The 25,006-nt window shown below is 39.6% G+C and overlaps 1 protein-coding gene across 2 annotated transcripts; it reads right to left on the reverse strand.

Annotated features, from left to right (window-relative positions):
- Positions 1-3,575: 3,575 nt before the first annotated feature.
- On the reverse strand, positions 3,576-24,245 carry draxina (dorsal inhibitory axon guidance protein a). Of its 2 annotated transcripts, none has more exons than XM_051415764.1 (7): positions 24,039-24,245; positions 12,983-13,500; positions 11,920-12,140; positions 7,636-7,756; positions 6,833-6,925; positions 6,313-6,402; positions 3,576-4,806 (listed from the first exon to the last, which is right to left on the reverse strand). In XM_051415764.1, exons 2-7 carry the CDS (start codon positions 13,476-13,478, stop codon positions 4,694-4,696), a joined length of 1,134 nt encoding a protein of 377 aa, XP_051271724.1. In that variant the 5' UTR covers positions 13,479-13,500; positions 24,039-24,245; the 3' UTR covers positions 3,576-4,693. The 2 variants fall into 2 exon arrangements, with proteins under 2 accessions (XP_051271724.1, XP_051271723.1); XM_051415763.1 differs by having other exon boundaries at positions 12,983-13,503; positions 24,039-24,244.
- Positions 24,246-25,006: the final 761 nt, after the last annotated feature.

The following is a 25,006-nucleotide window of genomic DNA, read 5'->3' on the forward strand; positions in this document are numbered from 1 at the left end:
AATTTAGTATAGATTCATGGATTCACGATCCCCAGAGGATGACTTCTATTGATTTCTAGTGACACCCTGCTCTGACTTCTTGTCTTCTGTGCCACAGTCAAGTAAAATTCCCCTTTAAAACAAATACAAACACGTTCTTTTATTTACCTTTAACCGTCAGTATCCTCCTAAGGATGAATTAATCTTGATTTATCTTGCTGTGGTCACTTGATTCTTCTCTATGGAAGACTGCAGCTGCAGAATTTGTTATAGATATCACGTCCTAACAATTAGGCCCACAAGGGGCAAAAAACATGAGCAGTCAGACGATCAGATAGCTCTCAGTAATTACTCAGTGAATACAATGGAAAACATTACTGGTAGTAACAATAACCAAAACTAGGAAAATAAGATCCAGGTTGTAATAATGTAACACAGATTTATTTATTTACATTCATACATCTCATTTCAAGGCACATTACATTCTAGTTCCACAGAACAGAACAGAATAAGAAAATACTTCAATTTATAATAAATTACTTCATTTATCCCCTCAGAAGCACATATATTCCTCCATTTTCCTTTAATCTGTAACTCATATTCTTCTCATCTATTCCCACTGATCATACTCTCACCTGTTATTATTATAGGTCACTGAAGTTCTATCCTCAGGTCACATGATGGCACTTTTATATTACTACTACTATAAAATGTTCAATTGTTTCCCTTCTCCCCAAAAAGAAAAAGAAAATTGAAATCCAGTTTTGTTTGTTAAAATCAAAGTAATGGAAATATCTTCCAAGCAAGTTTCCTCCTGGATTACAAAAATGAATCCAAGGATGTGAGTGGATTGTTGGATTTCAAATCAGTAAAGGGGACAATTAAAGTCATGTTTTTAGAGGGGGTAAGTATAATATTATTACTGATATTCCTTCCACTAGTAGTTACTGGGGAAGTAATATTATTACTGGTAATGATTTACTGCCCAACACTGCTCATACAGTCCTTGAGATGTGTTCAAGAAAGAGTTAGTAACCTTGAGTTATTTAAAAAATCAAGAATAAAGTTGTCTTAAGTTGCTCATTGTTCATGTGTCCATAAATAATGTATATTACAGATAAACATGATCTACTTTTCACTTGTGTCTCTTCATTTCTTACTTTTCTAAATTCACAAAGTCATGAAATATTTTGTCACTTCTGGGTTCTGTGACTGACATTTTGCTGCCATTTTCTCTCCTCGCTTGTCTGAAAGGATGTCAGGATCTGGATTTAAGCACATTTAACCCATGAACTCGCTCTAAGCCAGTGTGAACGAGGGCAGCAAGTCTTTAAAATGCTAATGTAGGACGCCTTCTTGGTGATTTTCTTCCTTCAAGTCTGACTCATTACTTCATGCTTCTGTCCTCTTAAATCTTAAAGGAGATGATCCATTGTATGTGCCAAGCATGGCAGATGGACCCCGCGCTCCCATATCCAGTATGACCCCTGACATCCTGGTGACCTCTGACCCCTGTGATAGCACATGACACAAGATTTATGCTTTCAGACTCTTCAGAGACAAATTTTGCAGTTCTAATGTGCTCTGCTGAATGTGTTATGTTTGTCAAAATGAGATTGCAGTCTGACAAATGTGCGACATGTTATTTAATTTGAAGTGTAATGTCTTTAACCCTCAGAGGAGAAACCATTCTTGGAGCAACTAATGTTATTGCAAATAAAGGATTGATTTTACATCCTAACCTGCTGTGACTGACATGACAAGTGAATGACTAAATGTGACGCCAGAGCACAGATTGTGTTAAATGATCCACAATTCATTCCTATATATTTTTGTCTATTTTCAGTACTTCTCATCAAATATTTATTGTGTGTTTTATTGTCTGTGAAGCAGTTTAGAGAGACTGCAGTATTTCCTGCAGCTTTGGTTACTCATATGTAAACTGCTATCATACCTGTGTCCTTTTGAGAGACCCCCAATCTTGAAGAAGTTAAGACAGCAACTTTGGTTTAATTAATGACTTCAAGAAAGCCTTAAGAAAGGTACAAGTGCCTTTGTGTTGGTGACGCGACGCTGCACCTCTGCCGGGTTGTGGCTGTGTGTAATCTATCACTTGGCTGGCTGTTGGCCAGGTTTCAACAGGGCACTCCACCAGAGCACTCTGTCAGAGGTAAGTATTAAAAATACATCACTACTGCTTTTATTCTGTGGCCGTAAATCAGGGTGGCACAATCACAGTCTGAACTGAGCTGGTGGTTAGGAAAGAAAAATTAGTCTTACTTTCTCTATCTAATCAAATATTGATAAGGATAGATTTTCAGAGGCCTTGTGTGAATGTTATTGCTTGTACTTGCTCTAATGTGTCGTAAGCTTTGCATTAAAAGGTTCTGACACAGTTCAGGGTAGTTTGGAGATAATGAGCTTCAAAGATCGCAGCTTTTATTTAATCCCACGGAGATAGATGACGCCCTTCTACTGACTCAAAAATACCAATTTTCAAGAAAAGATTACGTGTTTGAAATTGGTTTATAAGACAAAATGTCCAGATTTTTATTCTCCTGAAGTATCCTGAAAATGTTTTTCTTTTTCTCAAAACAAAATTTTTAGAAAACAAAGGAAGGAAACAAGACACTAAACCTCCACATGCTCTGATCCAGTGGTAGAAAGAAACTGATTACTCCAGTGCCGTACTACAGTTTTGAGGTAATTGTACTTTACTTGAGTTTTTCTATTTTATGTTACTTCAAACTTTGACTCCACTACAGTTCAGAGGGAAACATAGTTCTGTTTACTCCCCATTATTTGACAACTACAGTTACTTTTCAAATTAACATTTTACATGTAAAAAAATATACCCTTAAAAATACAATGTGCTGACTCCTTACGATAAGTGTCTAGTTTGGCCTCTTGTCAAATGATGTTTATGAGTTGTTAGCAGTTAGTGATTTCCTCTTGGAGCTCCTTAGATGTTTTCCTTAAATAAGTTTTCCAATATTTCACAACAAAACTAATAAATATGTGTAATATACCTTTGTATTTTCTTGTTTCCAACATTTATCAACTCATTATCTCTCAGAAATATCTTATGACCCCCTGATTAAACAACAAAAGTGGTAGTGTTTCCACCATCTCGCTTCATTGATTTCAAAGGGAATCTGATCGAATCCGACATACATATATAGGGGGGCCATGGCAATTCACCTTGTGCCCATGGACAAAGGCCCTTTGCTGCATCCCCTCTCTCTCTCCCCCCAGTTTCCTGTCACTCTTCAGCTGCTTATATCTAATAAAGGCAATAAATAATAACAATAATAATAATAACTTTATAGAAATAACCAATCTTCTTGCAGATCTTGTATGTTTATGTAGGTCATATAGAACCATCAATATTAAATTGACATTGTTTATAATCAGCAAAGAACTCCCTGTAATAGGTTTAACAAAAGCAGCATTTTGAATTTTACTTGTAATGCAGTATTTTTACATCATTGTATTGGTACTCAAACAAGAAAGAAAGACACAATGAGAAATTAACTTTTTTTTTTAGCAAACCTTGCAAAAGATTTGTTCAATCCAACATCACAGCGGAGACAATATCCTAGTAAGTTGTTTAATCATGAAAACAAAAAAGACAGAAAAACACAATATATAGACAAACATGTGTTTAAGTACAGTATAAATAAAACATATATTAATACATGTAAAAGGAAGGTCAAACAAGCATCTTTGTTTATCATTCTACTGTTAAGTACATTTGAAGTGGTGTCAATGTAACAAAAAGTTGTTGGCAATTCAAACACATTCATATTTACAATACAGGAGAGCAGACTGGGTTCAAATAGCATTTACAAATAATTTTTAGAAATAAAAAGTAGCAGAGAACTCCTACAGAAACCATTTCAAACTTATTTTAGTTCCATTTCTGTGAGCGATGGTTTACTCAGTTTGAATGATCCTTAAGCCGTGAACGCCACCCCATTTGAGAAACAGTAACTCAGAACTAAAAATGATTTGTAAACATAGTTTGACTCAGATCAGCAGGGCAGAGACAATCAGATGCAGGAAAGACTGTGAGAGAGATTTGAAAAGGGGTTTTCCAAAACTCACAAAATGTGTTTTTGCTCAAAATTGAACCAAACCAACAGCAAACACAGTGGCGTGAGCACATAAAAAATTATATGTCTACAGATTTCACTCAGCGGTGTGCTTCCAGCCAAGTGAATATTTTATACCAACTTAAAACAAATAAAAAACACACTCTCTAAAAAAAACAAAAGGTCATTGTGGATTGAGTGAGTTTTGAAAAAAGCCCCTCTTCATGTTTTCTTTTAAAAAACATGTACATATAATCCTGTAGCGATGCTGGAGTGACCAAAACTCAATTAAGACTGATGTATGGATTTAAACTGAACTAAATAAGTGCTTAAAGATGGTGACTTGCTGGATTAGAAGGTGTGGCTCATCCCACAATGCAACATTCAAACAAGGTTAGTCACCTGATATTTTGCTGTAACTGACCAGATGGTGGCATTTAGACGCTTTACATTGTCGGATCAATTTGAAAAACCGGCAAGCCGTCACCTTTCAGCACTTGGTCTGTTAGAAGTGTCATGTGATTTCTTGACTGTACTATCTACTCTGTCATGGGGTCATGTTTTCCTGTTCCTCCTCCTCCAAGCATATCTCCTTGTCCTCCACCTCCTCCTCTTCCTCCTCAGATAGTGATGAAGCCTCCTTGGTCGCTGCTGACCGACTCTGGTACCACACAGCGACCCCTCCTCCTGGTCACACGCCGCTTCCGGTGGAATTTAGCATAACAACGAAACCCTGAAAGGTCATAAAAAGCCTGTTATCTGAATTGCTTGAATAGATTTGGATGAGCTGTGAGACAAAGAAAGTTAAGGTGAATAAATCAGATGCCAGTTTTATAGTAGGCTTACACTATCACTGCTATTTGAATTGAAACTGACCCTGGAGAGATATCTGCCTCTAGAGCACAAAAACAATCAGTCAAATGAACATTTCTTAACTCAACACAATTTTACATGAAAATCAGCCTTTCCTGTTTGCCACCAAGTCAGTCTGACACTATTTTTGGCCACTCGGGGGACCCATTCCCATTACCAGTCAACGACTTTTAAAATCTTAATTATAAACAGCGAGGCTTGGGGAAACGGCTCAAATACACAACTGCACATGAAAAGACAAGCTGCTGCTATAAACTCTTCAATAGAAGCTGAAAGTGCCACCAAGTGGAGTCTCTCATATCTGTATGGTAAATATAAAACAAAGACTGGAAACAGAAGTTCACTAATTAACACATTATCTCATTTGTTTAATCTGTTGAAAAAAACTAACTGTAAAACCTACAATTCTCTGATTTCTGGTGTGTTTGTGTTATGTCGATTCGTATCAATTTCATCATCTAACTCTCAAAGTGAATAAACCTGTTTCCCAAAATGTTAAACTATCCCTTTAAGCAGTGATCCATGTCATGTGATACACCACACTGCAGCACTTTCACAACTCCAGCCAACTCCTAGTCACACACTCGCTCGTCTGCCCTTCCCTGCCACGTACTAACTCTCCTGTAATTTCAGATCCAGCCTGTATTATCCCCTCTTCTCACAATTCCCCATCACCTGACCTCCCCTGCCTACCTGCACACCTGGTCCCACTTTTCCTCATCATCCCTAAAGCTTATATACCGGCCATTTCCATTTATTTCTTCCCAGATTGGCTATTGTGTTTCTGCCTTAGCTTTCAAGCATTCTGTTCTGCCTTCAGGAAGTCTTTTGGATGAGTTAGTCTGTTTTGATTTCCCTGGTTGGTTTTGACTTTGGCCTGTTTTTTGACCACAAGTAAACACAAACTTTTACCCATCCTGCTTGTCTTAAAGTCTGTTTTTGAACTCAAGTCCCAAATCAAGACAGGCAAATCCCAAGTACTGAACTTTGAGTCCTAAATAAGTAACAATGCACTCCTTACCAAATGCAATCTCATTTTAACAGCATGATGAAAGAAACAAAATTATCTTTGGTGTCATTTTTCCAACAGCTCAGTAACGTAACGTCAGTTCTTCTTTTTCAAATAACTTTTTAATCTTGGGATTGGGGGAAGGTATCAAGTATTTTGAAGTCAAAAGGCTCAAGTCCAGTTCAAGCCACAAGTCATTAGCGTTTAAGTCCAAGTCAAGTTTCAAGTCTTTTTTTTTAAATTTGTCAAGTCTAAAGTCATCAAATTTGTGACTTGAGTCCACACCTCTGCTGAGTTCAAACATCTTCCTCTTCTGAGCCATTACATGCACAGTTTGAGCATGTTCTCCTCACTCACCTTCCTCACACATGCAGTCGTCGTAGCATTTGTTGTTGAGGCCTCGGTTGTGAGGTTTACACTCATGTTGTCTCAAGTCACAACAAGAACCTTTAACAGAACAAGCACATTGAAAGAGAAAATTACTTAAAGTTGTATAAGAAACTTTTTCTACAAGAAATTGCATGCTCATTATCACCTTAAAGGCCCTGAAACTTATTTTCTCAATCAGCATCTTACTATGAGTGATGAGGTTGAGTATGAGCTCGACATGTTCTACCAGAGTTGGAGCAGTTTTAGTTATTTCACTTCAAGTATTTCTGTATTTGTGTTTTTGCCTGGGCTTTTCAGAGTGATTTAAAGTAAGTGTCCAAGGCCTTTCAATCACAAAGAGGGCTACAAACCCAAAGGACAATATGCACTTTTGCAATTAAATTCTAAAAGTAGTCAGTCGAAAAAAGTTAATTGTGAGATATTTTGTATTTTGGAGCATCACAGAGTTGTTTTTTGGTCCAGAGTGACATGTATGATGTAGACTGACCTGGGAGACAGTCCAGGTGGTGGTCACACGGCTCGATGGCATCAGCGTCTACAGTCACATTTCCGTTGCTGAGGTTCTTACTCCGCCTCTTGTCTGCAGCAGGAAAAGTAAACACCGTTTGATCCTAAAGACACCCGATCAATGCAGCCTCAACCAAACAGATCGATTGATTTGTCACTTAGCTTCAAAATAACACTTTAATGTCTATTTTTTTCTGGTGAAGCCATTTATATCTGTATATTTGGCCACAGTCGAACACAACACAGGCTTTATAGGGGTTTAGTGTTAATCCCCCACAAGGTGCACAAACAGTGCATTAAGGAATTTATTGCTTCGATTGACTACATTTACCTTCAGCACTGATTGGACAGCCAGAACCATTAGATGTTGCACTAGAGCACCAGCATCTTAGACCAAAACAAATTAGCACTATGGCCCACCAGACTCCACTAGAACATTGTTGAGTCTTGTCAATTAAAGGTGGGGTAATTTATTCTGGAGAAAGCCAATAACATGACATATACTATGATGACAAGACAGTAATGTAGCTAATGTTAGCAATATTGTAGGTATTCTCATCAGTCTCCTGTTACGATAATAACTAACGTCACAACTAGGGGGCATAGTGGGAGGTAAACCAAAGTAAACTAATTTCATTCACCTCTTGGAAGAGTTTAGTCATCTATTTTCAGATCAACTGTATCAATCAGTGAGTTGGAAAAGTTTTTTGATAGGGGTTATTTCCACCAAACCTGTTTTCAGATCACAACCTTTTACAACCCCACATTCAGCCGATTACAGACCTTTCTTCCTGGAAGACGGCCAGGTATCCACAGGTTTCATGTCCTCGTAGTCTGTCCAATCAAAGAGCGCCATGTCCAACGTTGGCATCACCTCTCCTTGCCCTTTACCTCTTCCAGACCTCTGAAAAAAGAAACATAGAAGTGGTCTTGAAGTGACACTTTACATTTTATGACTGACTCTACATTTCAGTGGGACATTTGCATACCGGCTTAACTCACGTTCTATTAAAGAAATCTACACAGTTCAAACATACTTATATGCAGATCACGTAATCCCAGCTACAATTAATCTGTTCTGCCTCCATGGTAATATTTGATGCACCTTCCCTTATATATGTATTCAAATACAAAAATAATTGTGTATTTAAAAGAAATCCTAAATATCCAGCATATGAGCTGCTGCAGAGAATACATTGGAGAGATCAATTCTGTCACCTCAGATGAATGCTCAGTTAGTGCAATTACACCCCAACAGCAGTAGATGACTGTGGTTTGATTTGTTGAGTGTGTTTTCTACCAGTAATGGAGGTAAACACATTCAGGGTGTTCACACATTGGACTGGTGTTGTGACGAGTAGCAGTGCGAGCTGCTTCATTGATTCATAAAATGCTCTCACAGAGTCAACAGAGATAGCAGCAGAGCTGTAAAAACCAATCGATTGGTAACAGAGAACATGACTGCTCAGTCTGGAATACAAATATATACCACAGCATTTGTATTGTCAATACATATACAATACACAGACATGTGGATTGAAACATACAGTTCGTTACACACATCCAAAGGCTTTATTTCTCAGCAGGCAACTAAATGCAGCCTGTGAGTCCTGTGTGGTTATTTTATTATTCCTGTTATGCGTGTGTGTGATTTTATGTTATGTTCAAGTCAAGTAAACCACTACTTTTGGTAGAAGCTTGTTAGGGAGAAGTTGTCTTAAAAGTAATTTCTCCCTTTACTCTCTGAGAGTATTTTTGCATTATGAATTTGTTCAGTACAGCAGCATTGTTTGTGCTGATGCTGTCAGTGTGTCATTCATCTTGGTTTTATCATGTGTGCCAGTCTTATACTTATCAGACCAAAAAGTCCTCCTACCTGAGCGACAACAAGGATGTTTGCTTTCCAAAATGACCCATATGACTGTTACAGAAACAACTCAGGCAACTAAAAGAGCTTGATGAAGGTTAATGAAAGATCTAATGAAAGACTGTTGGTAGGATATAGGATGCAAACTGCTGTCTCTGATATTAACGTCAGTGTACTATTATATCACCAAAATGGTAGATTGTCAAAACATTAGCTGAGTACATTCATGCTCCCAAAGAGAGAGAGAGAGAGAGAGAGAGAGAGAGAGAGAGAGAGAGAGAGAGAGAGAGAGAGAGGCTCTTGCACTACTCTCAGGACAAATTTTGGCTTTTTCCCCAGCAGTAATAAGAGCAGAGTAAGAGTAATAAGCAGTAATAAAATAAGCTATAAGAATAGCCAAACCATCAGCACAGGACAGCTTTCATGCTGTGGGGCAAATTGAACGGTGCAGTCTGAGGCTGCTATTTTAAGCTTTAGATTTTAAGTCATTATAAAACATATTGCACAGTGATTGCAATCATTTAAAGCTAACTGGCTACTCCAAACCCTTACCTCCAGTAAATTAAATGACTCAGTTTGATTTTGTAGCAGTCACACTAGCTGTATATTTACATATTTTTATGTCTTTTATGTCTGTGTTTCAAGACAGTTTTCAAAGTAGGGATAAAGAAATAAAAAGATAATGAACAGTTTACATTTCTGATTGCTCCCCGAAGAGTTAAAGTCAGCAGTTGGATACCTTTGAGTCAGTCTATAAATTCATTTAAATGTATGAGTGTCATAAATTCAAATATTCTACCTCAGTAAGATATCATTATTCAGATAAGTGTGTAATGACGTTGGTGTAAAACAAAACTCCCTGGCGGATTGTTCAGCCATAACTTTCTGCAATAAAAGCCATAAAAACGTTACCAGTGTCATTTCCCTCATATGGAGGAAACAAAAGAGAAATGTTAGACAATATAATTAAGTCAGCGGGACTTTGAAATGTCTCCTGAGGAATATTTGGTCCCTGAAAGACATCCATCAAAAACTAAGAATCAACCTCTTCATGGAAATAGATCCATACTTGTTTCCTTTCACCCTCTGGAAATGAGCCTATATGGAAATATCAATTAGATTAATTATAGGGGGATACCTACTTCTGCCCGGCTGCTCATTAAACCATCAACAGAAGATCGAACATTAATTAAGAAGCCTTGGCGCATGCTTGTGCCACTGAACCAAGGTTCAGGAAAAGCTATCACTTTTTTCTTCTGTGGTCCACTAATATCTGACTGCTCTAATAGCAAAGACTGAGACATCTTGTAAACAGAATACCAAGCAAATCGACAGTGCAATCTGCAGACATTTAACATAGAGACTGACCAGAGCCACCAAGACTTCTTTTAAAACCTCACATATCACTCTTGAAAGAAGTTTCAGGGTTTTTTTCTGAATGGAAGAGCAGGAAACATCAGAAAACACTCATGAGGGTTGTTTTGGAAGGCATCGACAAAGTAACTATTTTGTTCGTTGGAGGACTTGTTGATTGCCACCACAAGTCTAATCAGTGGTACTGGATAAACACGGAGGGGGTCCATATACTTTATGTTGGGACAAAAATGCTTTTGTGGCTATGGTTTTGAATGTCCTTTGTAAGAAATCAGCCAAACTACAAATCAATAAGACTTGCTGAAAATGAGAAGGAATCAAGCATCTGGCCAGAGACAACAGATTTCTAGACTAACTATGGCTCATTTAAAGATATTCTATATTCTGTTAATCAATGAGAATCATCCCTGTTAAATAAACTAATTAAATGAAAGCAAAAACGCCTAGTATGTCTGTCAAAGTTCATGTCAGTCACATTGTACAATGTCTATGGACTACAAGTTTAGTCAAAATCACTGAACTAGAGTTTTGATTGAAGACATTCGTTGTTCATCTGAAGCTTTTTTAGTTTAAACTGTTGTCAGAACGGCAAAGGCAAAGATTTCCCCCTTCAGTATTTAGCGCACGTACATTTGTCCCCCCAATAAAAACATGAAAGTAGCAGAGGACTTTTATTTTTACAAGCGGTTTGCCTGAGAGCATTACTGCATTATATTCTATTATATTTTGAATTGTCACCTGACATTTCCACCATAAATTGATGCAGAAAAGGCAGAAATGTGCACATAATGTGTGCCCCAAGGTTGAAACAAAACCTATGCTCTTGCAAAATAGTATTGGTCTTAGTAGCTAGACCCATGCTACTGCTGGGTGAGGTCACAAGGGGGTTGATAATTTATGAGGAACTAACAGATCCTTTCAGAAGAGCATTTTCAATCAGAACTGCACTCCAGTGATTCGTTTTAACTTCCTCCAGACAAATTGTGCAGTCGTTCATGTAATCTTTTTGTGGTTAAACATCTCCATTTAAATATAACCCATTAGATTCTTCAAAAAAATCCAGCAACGTCTTTATTGCGTTGTCTTGAACCGTACTCCTCAACAAAACAACTGTCAATCAAATAGCGGCGGTGATCCTGTAACTAAGGCACAAACGCCCTACAAGCTGTTGGCTGTTTGTAACAGCAGCTGTGACAAATGTAAAAGCTTTCACAAAGTGGGCACTAGCTCAATATCTATTGACATCAGGTACCATCTTGTCTTACAGAGTCTCATTTGTAACGGTTCCTGGACTAAAGGAAGCTGGGGAAAACACATGTGATGTTTTTTTCCTTATAAATGTTGTTTATGCATACTGTTGGAAGCGTCATGCTGGGTGAATGTGACAGGTGGTGAGTGGTGCCCCACGATTTCTCAGTGCCCACAGTCGGACACAATAAAGACTCTCCGTGCTCACATACATTTTGTTCTGCCACGCTTTCTAATAAAGGAACAGGAAAGTAGTTATAGAAAATGTGCTGCTGGAGTCTGAGCAGTGTGATTTTGATCCCAGAGGCGTAGTTTTATTATACAGAACACGGTCATATTCATCATATACACTGTGACCGAGAGCCAGTAAGTTTGTCCTGCTGGAGGATATTTTTCACAAGCAGCACTTTCAGGTTCACACTGTAGAGAGTGTCATTTCCAAGATGAGCTATGAGGTTTGCGGCAGCATAACGGCAGTAATGGGGCCCATTTTCGCTCTATTTCCCCTGCACACTGGGATCACACTGAGGCACAACAGACGCAGCCTTTAATAAGCACTTGGGTTTCGTTGGGGTTACCTGGGGTTTGGTGGAGGCCGGGGGCAGCGTTGGGGGATGCTCGTTCATCACCGTGGTAACCATGGAGGAGCCAGAGCCAAAGACGGCGGCAATGGGGGAGGGGGGTTCACTGGGCGGGGTCATGCTGAGGGAGGGGGAGGCGGCAGAGGAGGAGAAGGGAGGATCCTCGAACAGATCTCGGTCCTTAAACGCAGAGCTCAGCTCAGGCTCAGGAAGAAACCCTGGACGGATAGGATGGACAGAAAGAGAAATTATTATACCGATGTGTTATGAATACAGAACTTAACATTTTCATACAAATATAAAACCAGTTAGCTTTAATTTTTTTTGTTCAAAATAATTAAAAATAATAATAATTTAACAAAACCTTAATAAATCCATTTTCTGAGCAGTTTCAGGACTTAAAAGATGAAAATGTAAATCTAAAAGTCCATGGCAACCGGGCAAACTCTACATGCTGTGGAAGATTGTGTGATGTGATTCAAAGCTAAATGGACCTTGGTGAGATTGTTGTGTCATCTACTGTTTCCACGGTCAAGAATGAGCTTTCAATCGATGGTTTTCTCTGACATTTCTGCCACCACTTCAGTATAGTAGAGGTGGACAGAATTTTATTTGTGGCGCTCAAAGCATTGAACATTTAAAAAAATTCAACAACAAGAACATCTTTTTCCAGAAACAAGACCTTGGTTACTCTGAATAATCCACAGACCTCACTGTCAACGGTTTTCATCAGGACGTATTCTCTAGCAACTGCCGGTGAATTATCTGGACTCACCATACAGGATATTGTCTAGAGATGTTGCTAATAATCTTTTAAAATCAAATTTTGTCAATGAGAGTACCATGAGATCTGTTTTATTCAAGTGTCCCAGTAAGTCACGACAGTATGACAGTGAACCAGCATGCACAATCAAACCAGCTATTCCTATTGTTGTTAAAATGTCCTCTGTGAAAAGGACCTATAGCTCCTTGTTGGTTGTCCAACACGGGAAAACACTGCAGTTGTAGATCATTTGTTAGAAAGAGGATCTATGTTTTGTATCTGGATCAGTTCACTAACCTTTTCCATGCCGCCCCTTGTCACGCCGACTCCCTTGTCTCCTGTGTTCTAAATGGTGCCCATGCCCATTCCCATGTCCATGCCCCCTTCCTTTGCGTGTCCCCAGAAGGTCGTTTTCCCGGGCCTGGGATGGACTCTTCACACTCATTCGAACTCTGTCTCTGTCCCTGCCCGGGCCCATCTCTAGTCTCACCGGGCTCAAACTCTCCAGGCCTGTCCCATCATCCTCAGGCCTGGCGAGGGGGTGCAGGGGCCTGTGGGAGAGCAGCCCGGCTCCACCTTTGGCAGCGCGGGCCCCCTGGCCCCCGTGCCCCCCACGGTCCCTGCTGTAACGGTGGCCCTGTAGACCTTGCAGAGGGTGCTGTAGGTTGTTGCTGCCACCTGCTGAGGTCTGTGCCTGTCTCCTCTTGCCATGAGGGGCTCCGGGCTCGGCACTGTGTGACAGTACCAGGGTGGCAAACAACAACGCCAGCAGAAGACTCCAGGAGAGAGCCATTGTCTGTAAAGCACAACGCCACCTGCTGGGAAAAGAAAAAACATATATTCTATACTGCACACAACCCGCTCGTATTTAGATTCATACCACTGACACTGAAAATGTACACAGATTTAAGTGGCACTTGATTGTTTGATTGTTTATAGTGAAGAATGTAAATGGAAGCTACTTTCTTTACAATTCATGGAGAAAAACCTTCAGATGAGAGCACCTGAAGGTTTCCTTCATACCTTCTTTAACAGAGCTAAAGTTTTCATTAAATTGCATATTCACTGACTGTCCTTCAGTATTATCCACTTCTTTGTCATTGAGACATTAAGTTCGTATGTTCTGCACACTCATAGTTTCTCTACAACAACACCAAACACCCTATATATATATATATATATATATATATATATACTCTCATAAAAAAATCATAAAAAATATTCAGTCAGTGCAGCATTCCTTTTCAACTTCCATCCATTTCTAATTTGTAAAGAATCACATTACATCTAATGGACGCAGTGGGTTGAAGTCTATGGACTGCACTGTCTGCTATTTTTAGCCATGCTAGCAGCTCTAGGGGTGGCAATGCCCGTCTGTCGATAGCTCCTCCACTTTGGTCCAGAATGAAAAATCTAAAAATCGATTTAATCTTTTTATCTAGCACCACACTGAGGCTGACATTTGTAGTTTTGTGTTACATTTCTCAATTGGATGAATTGTAATCAGTTTGGTGACTCCTGCACCATCATCAGGTCAGACTTTTAATTTGTCCAATACTTTGATTTATGAGCAAATACCTACAAAACTAACATCAGCCTCAGCTTGTGTTTAAGTGCAAATGTTAGCATGCTCACTAAAGATGGTGAAGATATTAAACATTACCTGCTAAACATCAGCATGTTAGCGTGGTCATTCTGTGCATCTGCAGGCATGTATGTGCACTGCTGCAGATGTTTTTTGTACAGTATGTATGTAGTCTTTTAGCAATACAGTAGCTTATGTACATAGAGCAAACCTCAAGCATTATTTAATCTCCTGTGTAAACAAATTCAGACAAGACATTTTCTTCTGCAGTCACATACATCAGCGTAACCTCCTCAAAAAAGCATAGCTAAAATTTGACCAACAGGCATTCAGTGCAGAAGCCTTTATCTGAAACCATGAGTCCTTGAGTATTGTGATGTGTCTGTTGACCTGCTTTGTTCATTCTTCCATCACCCATCCTACAAATTCAGACTACATCACTCTCAGCCTCTTGAGTGGGCCCATTTATCTGGACTTGCTGGGTTTGAGGAGGCAATAAAGAGATGGACAGACACTTGTGCTTCTTTTTAGAAATGACTTCCCAGCTTCCATTACTGTACCTTCATACCTCAATATGAGATACTGCACTGCGCACATCCTTCATCACTGCCTATTCAGTGGTCTCGAGAGCCCTCCAACCGTACCTTTCATTACACAAGTCAACATATCTGTGAGGTGTGACTGAACTAAAATATGAGGTGCTGTGCATCTGCATTAAAGGCCCTGGAGTGAAGGCATTTTTTTTTTTTTATTCCAATCTTAAAGTTCCAAGCTATTTCAGAGTCGGGCTGAATTTAAATTGTGATTTAATATCATTAAAGGTTTATTTGCATTCATAATGCCATTGAGTTGTACATGTATTTGGTGCAATTATAGCATAAGGAAGCCACAAAGACAGAATATTTCCTAGGAGATATAGCTATGATTTGAAAAGTACAAAAGTACATTTACAGTTTGAGAGTATTTTAATATATCATTTATAATATAGAAATGTCTGCAACTTAACATATAAAACCTTCAAATTGATGTTTAATTCAATGAACTCATTCAACTCTTCACATATTAAACAAAAACTTAAAAGGCTAATTTAGTTAGTTTCTTTAGTCGAATTTGCTTGAAATCATTTAGATTTTGAAATCATACAGAATTTAGAACAAACTAATTCTGGTTGACAAGTGGTAGACTTTTGTATATCAAAATAATAAGAAAACAAAGCCAACATCAAAACTTAACTTATAAACCATACCATGACAATCATATAGATACAACACTATTCCACTAAAACTCTCAAATATTTGATATTTAATTATGGAAGTGCCTACTTTTCTGTCATTCATAACACTATAGATGAGGGAACATGAGGTCATGTCATGTAAGATGATGTTGTTTCCAAATATGATACGGTTTGTTCTGTTGTCCACTTTAAAGCGCTGAGACAATCCATCGACAAAGGCACACACAATGCCATTATGGTGCTGTGGCAGGCGACTCCTTTGTGTTAAAAGACAAACGGCGGTGCAGGGCATGCAGAAAATCAATGAGGGAGAAGTATTGAGCTGCTGGTGATGATGTGTGCATGTGTTGTGCGTGCGTCGCTGAGGTGGAGTTAGGGGGGTTGATAAGATCTCTGCTCTTTTATCACATTGACACACACCAAGTTTAAACACACACCCTTGGGTTTTACAGTGGGTTATTTAGTTGTTTCTAAAAACAGGACAGAGGCGGCAGGTTGTGTGTGTGTGTGTGTGTGTGTGTGTGTGTGTGTGTGTGTGTGTGTGTGTGTGTGTGTGTGTTGGGTGGAGAGGATGCTAGTGATGTCAGGGGAAATTTGCAGTGCGAGTACAGGCAGGACCCTGAGGGATTTAAAGGCAGACTGCGTCGGCTGGCCTCTGGGAGTTCGACCAGCTGTGCAGTTTGCAAACAAGAGTGTGAGGCTGGCTGTTGAGGTGAGACCTTTATCTCCAAACAGGCCATCAGAGTGTCAGGGGGGAGGGCAATCAGTCGTGTCACGCACAAAGTGTTTAGCCAGGATTACGCTCTGTCTGTTTGACACATTAGGTGCTGCTCCTGTCGAGTGGCCTGGACCCTGTACGACCAAAAGGGTAATTTAATACGAAAACAAAGAAAACATCCAAACTGAACTGTGGGGTGGAGCAGTTATAGGATTGTCTAAGGGATTAGCTACATCACATTATATAAATCTATCTAAGGAGTGGTTCGATATATTGGGAAATATGCTTATTTGCTTGCTTGCTGAGAGTTAGATGAGAAGACTGATGCTCTTTATAGTTATATATATATATATATATATATGTGAGATTGAAAACATTAATATAGCAGTAAACAAATATTTGCTATGGAAAGATACTGTATAGTGGAGTCATGGTGTCGTCACACGCCCTTTCCCTGTATTGCCCCAGCCTCTCTGTGTTTATTACGGCCATATCAGACCTGGTGATTGCTGTTGGGACAGTGGAAAGACTAACAAGACAAAACAATGAGGTTTTTATTTTTGTTTCCGTCCAGTTTGAAGTGTGTTATTATCACTTATCTGCTGGGTAGAATTATGTTTTGTCAGTGGAGTCTGGTCAGCTGTAGTGGTCATTATTTTTAGCTGAGATGTTGGTGGTCAAATATGATGTCTTGTACCAAGTAAATTTCATATACATATAACCATAAGTCTGTACAGTAAATATGACGCTGAAGCCAGAAGCTATTGTTAACTTAGCTTAGCAGAACAAATGGAAACAGGGGGGAAAGAGCTTTAGTCTGCGTCTGTCCAAAGACAATCCACCTACCAGCACCTCTAAAGCTCAGTTATAATAAGTCTGAAAGCTGTGGTTTCACAGGGGTTGCTTAAGGCACCAGTATACGCAATCAGAACTGTTAAACGGCTTTATCAGCCTCCTCCACACACTTCTTTTCAAAATTGAACATTCAAACCCACTTCATGTAGCGATTGGTCAGGTCTGTGCAGGTGAGGAAGTTGGTGTTTCAACGTCTCTCTTAGCTCTCTTTTTTAATTTGTTACACAATTATTTGTGGCACTTTTCATGTGAACTACCTTGAGTATGAATGCCTGCAGGGAGAGACTGTCTGAAAATGTGCACTGTTATCCCCATATTTAAAAAAATGTATTGCAATACAATGTTATTGGACTAACAATTCAAATGAATTGGTCATTTTCTAGCATAACCTGGCCCTTAGGGCTCCCAGCCAAGAAATAGTCCCTCACATAACACCCAATAAAACCACAATGTGTCATTTTTATAGTTAGTAAAAATGCATCAGTGAGCTTTAAAGGTCCTGAGAAGCAATTTTTCTTACCTTTGGATAGAGCCAGGCTTGCTGTTTCCCCGTTTCCAGTCTTTGTGCTACGCTAAGCTAACCAGCTCCAGCTTCATATTTATCTAACTCTTGGCAAGAAAGCTAATGTGCATTTTTTGAAAATAAATTAAAAAACTACCCATTGAGTATCAAATGTTTGGTGGAATATTACATAACATAAGATTCAGGAGATTTTTCTTTGGTCTCTGGATTCAAAAGAAGGAACAGCAGATCCATCCATTTCTTGTTTGTATCCCCTTATCTCATTTAGGATTAACACTCAAAATGTTTGCAGAAATAGAACCAGCGCAGAACCAACTGAGGTAGAGATAATAGCAGAGGCTCAGCAACACCCCAACGACACGACCCTTCAAAAAATTAATTTTCCAGTCATAAAAGAAAGATGTGAAGCCTCCATAGAAACAGAAGGCACCACGCGTCAACCCCATCAAATCTAAGGCCTGAATAGAGCTGTCATGAGAAAGAGAAGGCAGGCGGAGATGGAGGGGGACAGAGTATCTCAGCACAGCAGTGCCCTGTTTTCCTCTCTCAGACTTTCATGTGCAGCTAACAGGTGGTCCTTTGAGGAGACACAGGATGGGGACGATAATGGAGCACTCTGGGTGGCATTCCGGGTTTTAAGCACAGTCTCTTGTGTGTGATAAACAACCTCAGCGAACCACACAGCCTCCTGCCAGAGCCTGTATTATACATGGCTGTGTGTTGTAGGCAGGGCACAGCAGGGCGAGCATCTGCTACTGAGGCGATGGGAGGCCAAACGAGTGGCCTGGAACTGACGAGTTTCATTCCCAAATCAGATAATCCACCATTTCAAATGGCAACATTTAAACAGTGACCGATACTGAATGGAAAAACTGAAACAAATTATAGATTGGACTGAATGAATGAAAACGTGTTAAATCAGTATCCAACTTGAGCGTTCAGTATTTTCTGCCAGAGTTAGAAAAGTTTTGGTTATGTCACTGGAGACGTTTCTCAGTCTGTGTTATTTTGTGAAACTCTTCTCACTGCTGAAAGAATATGATGTTACCAGTGTTGGGCTACTTCCTCAAAAAAAAAAAGATTACTTATTACTCTTCTTAAAAAGTGATGCTATTACTTTACTTATTACTCTATGCAAACCATAGTTGCACTTATTATTAGTTATATTACTTTTCTTTACTACTACTACTACTGCTCACAAAAATGGTAATTCTGTCCTTTAAAAATCCAGTTTTGTTTGTTTAAATCAAAGTAATGAGAATATTGATTGACTGGATTGTTGGATTTCTAATCAGTAGGGGGGTGCCAACTGTAATATTATTACTTTATTTTAATTGCAAGTAATGCCTTACTGCCCAACACTGGATGTCACACATTTGTGTACACCACTCCGGATATATATCTATATTCAAATCACAATCTAACCTTTCCTTATGTTGCCAGTTGAATGTCATCAAACAACATCTACAAAACATCTACATCCTGAAAAAACAGATTCCCCAATTATTCTAATGTATAAAACTCTGAATAAATAACATCCAAAGATGTTTTTTCTAAACTTTAACTTTTAATGTTGCTATTTACTGTTATCAAAATTTGAAACCAGGCTTTCAAGTTGAGACATTGTTTTTCCCCTGTCAGGGTGAATACAGAGCCTTTTCAGATATAAATGTTTGACTTCAAGCAAAGAGATTTATTATAATTGCAAAGGCTCATGACTGGGCCGTGCCTCGCACTCTGAGGAATGATAGGCTGTCAACCAACATTAGGTGTGAGTCCCTTTCAATTGAGCAAATTCTTCCGTTCTTATTAATCCACATACCAAAAAAAACCTCATTAAAGAGATTCCTGTCCGTTATCATCGGAGTACAAAATAAGGGACTAATAACATTTCTCAGTTTAACTAGAGATTTAACAGTTTCATCAACAAATAATTTGCAGTGAAACAAATAAATCAAAGTACACAATGTTAATTTGCATTAAAATCACATTGTCCACAAATGCACATTAAAACAACTAATAGCAAATCATAGGTCTTTACAGCCAACAGAAACAGCAATATAGTATGTATAATGTACAAAATAAAAACAACAATAACAGTACTATGCAATAAAAAAAGGGTGTTATTGCAGTGACACACACCAAGATGAGCATACAAACTCTGGAGCTTTACAGTGGGCTATTAAGGTATGTGTAGAATTTGGACATACTCATGAAGTGGAGAGGATGCTTGTGATGTCAAGGGAAACTTACAGTGCAGAAGCAATCAAGTAAAAAGGAACAAATAAATTGTTTTTGAAAGGGACACAACAATTCTAGGACAAATTTATATCTCATTTTGACCTCAGGCAACATTTTTAATCTGAAGCTCAGATTTCAGGTAGTAATGTCGAGTTTATGGATGTCTGAGCTCAGCAAAGTATGGAGAGAAAATATGTGCTGCAATATAAAATAATGAAATCTTAAAATCAATTCTACATTTTTAGAAAGCCAGAGCAGGGACGCTAAAATTGGTTTATTATGGTTTACGTTTTGTAGAAAACACAATATATGTGCATGCTAGAAGTTGTTATAAGCGGACCGTACAGTGTGAGACAGCCACCAGGGAGACATGAATCAGAGCAGAGTGTGATAAGTATGAAGTGATAGGTAATTTTGCAAGAAATTGCAATGGGGGGCACTATTGGAGGGCTGGATGATTAAGCTCTGATGAGATCAGAGACCTCTCTCCAGTCTGTGATCAATCGGTCAGTCCCTTAAGCATGGTGGCACTTCTGTAACACACTGGTTATAAAAATAAACCTAACAGTGAGTGGACCCTGATCTGTTCCAGAGATGAGGAAGGTGAGCGAGGAAAAAGCAGCGAGGCGGAGCAAAGAGGCGACCCTGGAATTAAACTGCTGTATGTGTGCATCTTTTAGCTTCACCTGCTGTGACACCAAACCTCCAGGAGCCATCTGCTCCTGTTGTTTTATCTCTCATAGCAACCAGCAGGGCCATAAGGATCCAGCAAACAAAGACTCCAGAAACAGGCTGTTAAAGCAGAGCTGTCATTTCAGGCAGAGGCCACCTTCAAGATTTCTTTTTTTTCTTTTCCTGGTCACATACTGAGATAAGAGGTTTAAAGAAAATTGTTGATTTTTTTTTTCTGAAATATGCTCATTTGTTTTCTGCTAGAGAGTCTGTTAAAGGTCGAGTGTGTAACATTTAGGAGGATCTATTGGCAGAAATAGAATATGATATGCATAACTTTGTTTTCGTTGGTGTATAATCACCTGAAAATAAGAACTGTTGTGTTTTTGTTCCCTTTTATATCTACAGACACTGTAGTTCACCTTCCATGGATTCATGTTTAACCGCCATGTTTCAACAGTAGCAGTTTCTCCTTCGTACTGGTATGGGGAGGGTGAAGCGAGGGAGTTGTAATCTGCAACTACACCACTAGATACTACTAAATCCTACACACTGATCATTTAAATATGATGCTATAATTAGAGGCCAATTGGCTTAGCTTATCATAAAGACTGTAAAGACTGTAAGAATAAAATCTACCTACCAGCATCTGAAAAGCTCAATTATACATTATATATCTTATATATCTATGACAATTCGGGTTATGTGCCAGACTATTTCTCCAGGAATTTACTGCTCCCAGGCCATTTTGGGGGTGTGAAGCTGCGGAAGAACAAACTAAATATCTTCAGCTGCATGGTTCACTGAGCAGCAGCTTAAGTATCTGCTCTAAACAGACATGACAGATAATGGGAAGGAAAATGCATGATTAAATATAATAGTCACAAAGAAAAATAAATGTGTTATCTGTTGTGTCAAAAATACAATTGAGTTGAGCTCTAAACAGAGCCACTCCTCTCTGTCTTAAAGTAATAATGCTGAATATTTGATGCATAAACACTTTCTTTTATACCTCTCATCTCGGGTAAAATAGGTCTAGTTTACGCCACCAGATTATCATAAATATCAGCTCAATAACAAGCACCCAAATTACAGCTCCAGTTAATGCCTCTGCATAATAAACACCTCTGCCAAGCTGCAGTTAACACTATAAAACTTCATTTCCTCAAGGGCCAATACCACTGACTTCAGCAATATAAAAGTGCTTTGTCTCCTCAAATCCTCCGCAAACAATATCGGTGGGATTCACACATCAACTGGGAGGGTTGTTCTTTTTTTTGCACGGTTTTTTGGTGTGTATTGGATGGCAAAGGCCCCTGGAAGCAACACAGGGTGATAAAGAAAAAAACAAGAGCCATAAGGAAGGTCCATCTGTCAGCAAGTGAGCCGGAGCAGAGAGCAGGGAGACACCAAATGATTCAGTGGTAATTTGGTTGCAGGTACAACAGATGTGGGGCGAGACCAGAACATTGTCACTGATGCATGAGAACATCAGCGACATCCTGCGACGTGGCCCCTTATCTCCTGTTTGAGTGCACAGAGGCCTGCACACACACACACACATTCAGACACACATTCAGAGACTTTCTCTCTGTTACAATCAGTGCATGCACACAAATACACACTCACAGCGGGGAAACCTCCTCCAGACACCCACATCGAGGCATGTTCCAAAAATGCTGTGAGACACAAACAGCACCAGAAGCACAGCAAGAGGCGTCCCACAGAGAGGAGAGAGAATGAGAGAGACAAAAGGGAGGAGGAGGGGGAGAAACCGAGAGGAAAGGAGAAAATAAGATGTAATGCGGTGGGAGAGGAGAGGGAGAAAGATGTGAGACAGGAACAGAGAGGGAGGGAAAGGAGGCTGAAATCAAAGCGGGAGAGAGAGACAGAGGGAGGATTTATCCTGTCTTAATTAGAACAAAGTGTTGGTGGCATCTTTCATTTCGTGGCAGATAAGGACACCAGCTGAATCCCCTCTAACACGCAGAAAACAACAAAGCTTTGGCTTCCGAAACCGACAACAAAACTTGTTCTTTGCTAACCCGTGAAATCTGGACATCTGGACGCTCCGCATGGGAACAGTTTGACCGGTCAGCGGGGGGAAACACTCCTGTTTAGAGATGATCAAGTGAAGCATGTAAACGCATTATATGAACCCAAAGTTTTTACCCCCCCAGCCCCGCTACCCCCTCCTTTCTTTGGTGGAAGCGAGCAGTGCTGACTGCCTGCCAATGTTGAAAGAGACTTGATCAAACAGATGCAGCCACGCTTGGCAGTGGCGTTCAAGGCGAGCTTCACGCCACGGTGGAGGAGACTGGATGGATGTTCAGCAATGTAGCCCCCTTTGGCTGCAAACTCAGGATAAAATAAATAAAGAGAATCGCTTGTGTATTGATTGAAAACACAATCATTAAGGCCTGTTTTAGAGGCTGTTTGAGTCCTTGTTTGACACTTCTAGAGTGGATCCGTGAGATGATCTCACTCTTTTTTTGGGAAATACTAAATTAATTTCCACTTGAACATCAAATGATGTTAGCACGTCCTTGGGTTATCTTTTCATTTTCATATAATTCACTCATTAGTCAAGTCGGTGCCTCCCCGCTGACTGACTTGCTATTAATTAACATTAACTTGTTAATCTGAGCCCACATATATTGCTCCTTTGCAGCGTGTTTGACTTTTAATTGCATGGTGTCACACTGAGAATCACAACTTTAATCTCTCTCTTTCTCTCCATCCTCCCTCCCTCCCTCCCTTTATCACACTCACACACACACACACACACACACACACACACACAGAGTTTCACACTGTCTTTGGTGTGCAGTGAGCAACAATGAGCTGTCAGGAAGAGATAATCGCTGCAATCATTTCTGATTCTCCTCACCATTCATCCAATAAATTCCTTTGTGATGTTGATCTGATTTTAAAGCATGACAGCAGGAAACGCCGCCATCACAAAAGTTAAATGGATTAACTCTCTTTTTTCGGTATCAGATCGAATCTAATTTGATGCTTGCAAACAACCATCCTTTCTCCCAGTTATCTGTGCTGATCGACACACAATCTGCAAGTCAAACTGAACCTTTTTCATCAGTGAGACTGGGAGGTAACAATGTGCATTATTAGAGTTATTAAGTTTTGTGACATTATTAAGATGCGACATTGATGCGTTTTTACGCACAGATGGAAATCATGGCAGTCAGATGGCACAGCACGTAGATTGTTGGGGATAATTACAGTAAACCTTTTCTTTTTCTAGTCAATTGTAGCTGCAGAACTGAGACCTACAATCTATTGTATGAGGAACATAAAATACCATATATATAAAATACCATAAATTACCATAAAGTCACAGCAAACTCAATTGAGCGCCACGGAACCACCAAGGAACCCTTTAAAGAAACGATACTAAATACTAAAGGGCTTTCGTTGGGACGTGGATGAACCCCACAAAGCGCTAACCAACCCGAGCTCCCACACCGGGAGTAACGCAATGAGAGTATAAAGATAATTCCTTACCCGCGTTTGTTTGTTTGTTTTGTTCTTGTTGTTTTCCTTTGTTGTTGTTTATGGTGTGAATAGCAGCTCAGTCATATGGCTGCAGACTGACAGCGGACAGGACCGACACACAGCAGCAGCAGCAGCAGCAGCAGCACCTCTGTAGTCCGCTCTCCGTGCGCCCCGGGATGTGCCGAGCATCCGGACTGTCTCCTGCTTCTTATGAGGAGGAGAGTCACCACCGGCTCCCAGTGCGCGCTCCCGAGTGCGCGTCCGTGTCAGGGGCTAACTGGCTGCTTGTGTCTCGTCCCAGCAAGTGAGACAGGGAGGAAGGTAGTTTGTGCTGGTATTCCTGTTGTATTGGTACATTGTATCAGTGTTTTATGTCACTTTTCTGGAGGGAGAGACCGAGATAACAGAGGCTGAGAGATATCCGAAAGTGAGCCATCAATAGTGTTCCACATCCTGTCAAAAGATGTTCACATCAGACATCCTCAGTATCTGAATGTCCAACATGTCCTCAACTGGACCCAAAACTACAAAAACATGTTTATCCCTCAATAATTTGCTCCAAAAAGGTTTTTAGTTACTATTAATGTAATTTTAGGAGTTTACCAAAGACTTGTTCAAAACCTGGTGCTGACATTACCATTATTTAGACTATAGTTATATATATCCATATGATATACTGTATTTGAAATATGATCAATAAAAAAGATTTGTGCTAATAGGGGCCAATGAGTGAGTTATGCTAGAAACTAATGAGTTATACTAGTAGTGGCTAAAGGATGAGTTAAGCAGAGAACAGCTACAGACCTCTCATGAATTCACTTTCTAACTCCACACCCCCGTTTCATTTTCACATTTATCACATTTTTCGTGGCTCCCTCTAAATGGCGTGATACAACTTTGTATACTCTGATGTGTAAAATAAGTGGAGTTCCCCTTTAATGCTACACCATATGCTGAAATTTTAGATGAGCCCGTGG

Source organism: Dicentrarchus labrax, unplaced genomic scaffold, assembly GCF_905237075.1.
Source record: "Dicentrarchus labrax unplaced genomic scaffold, dlabrax2021, whole genome shotgun sequence".
Classification (NCBI taxonomy): Eukaryota; Metazoa; Chordata; class Actinopteri; family Moronidae; genus Dicentrarchus; species Dicentrarchus labrax.

Coding starts and splice junctions, on each gene's coding strand:
- draxina (XM_051415764.1), bottom strand. CDS start 13,478: ATGGCTCTCTCCTGGAGTCTTCTGCTGGCGTTGTTGTTTGCCACCCTG. Junction 6,403..6,832: donor CCACCTGGACTGTCTCCCAG/GTCAGTCTACAT, acceptor GTTCTGTTAAAG/GTTCTTGTTGTGACTTGAGA. Junction 4,807..6,312: donor CGACTGCATGTGTGAGGAAG/GTGAGTGAGGAG, acceptor ATGACCTTTCAG/GGTTTCGTTGTTATGCTAAA.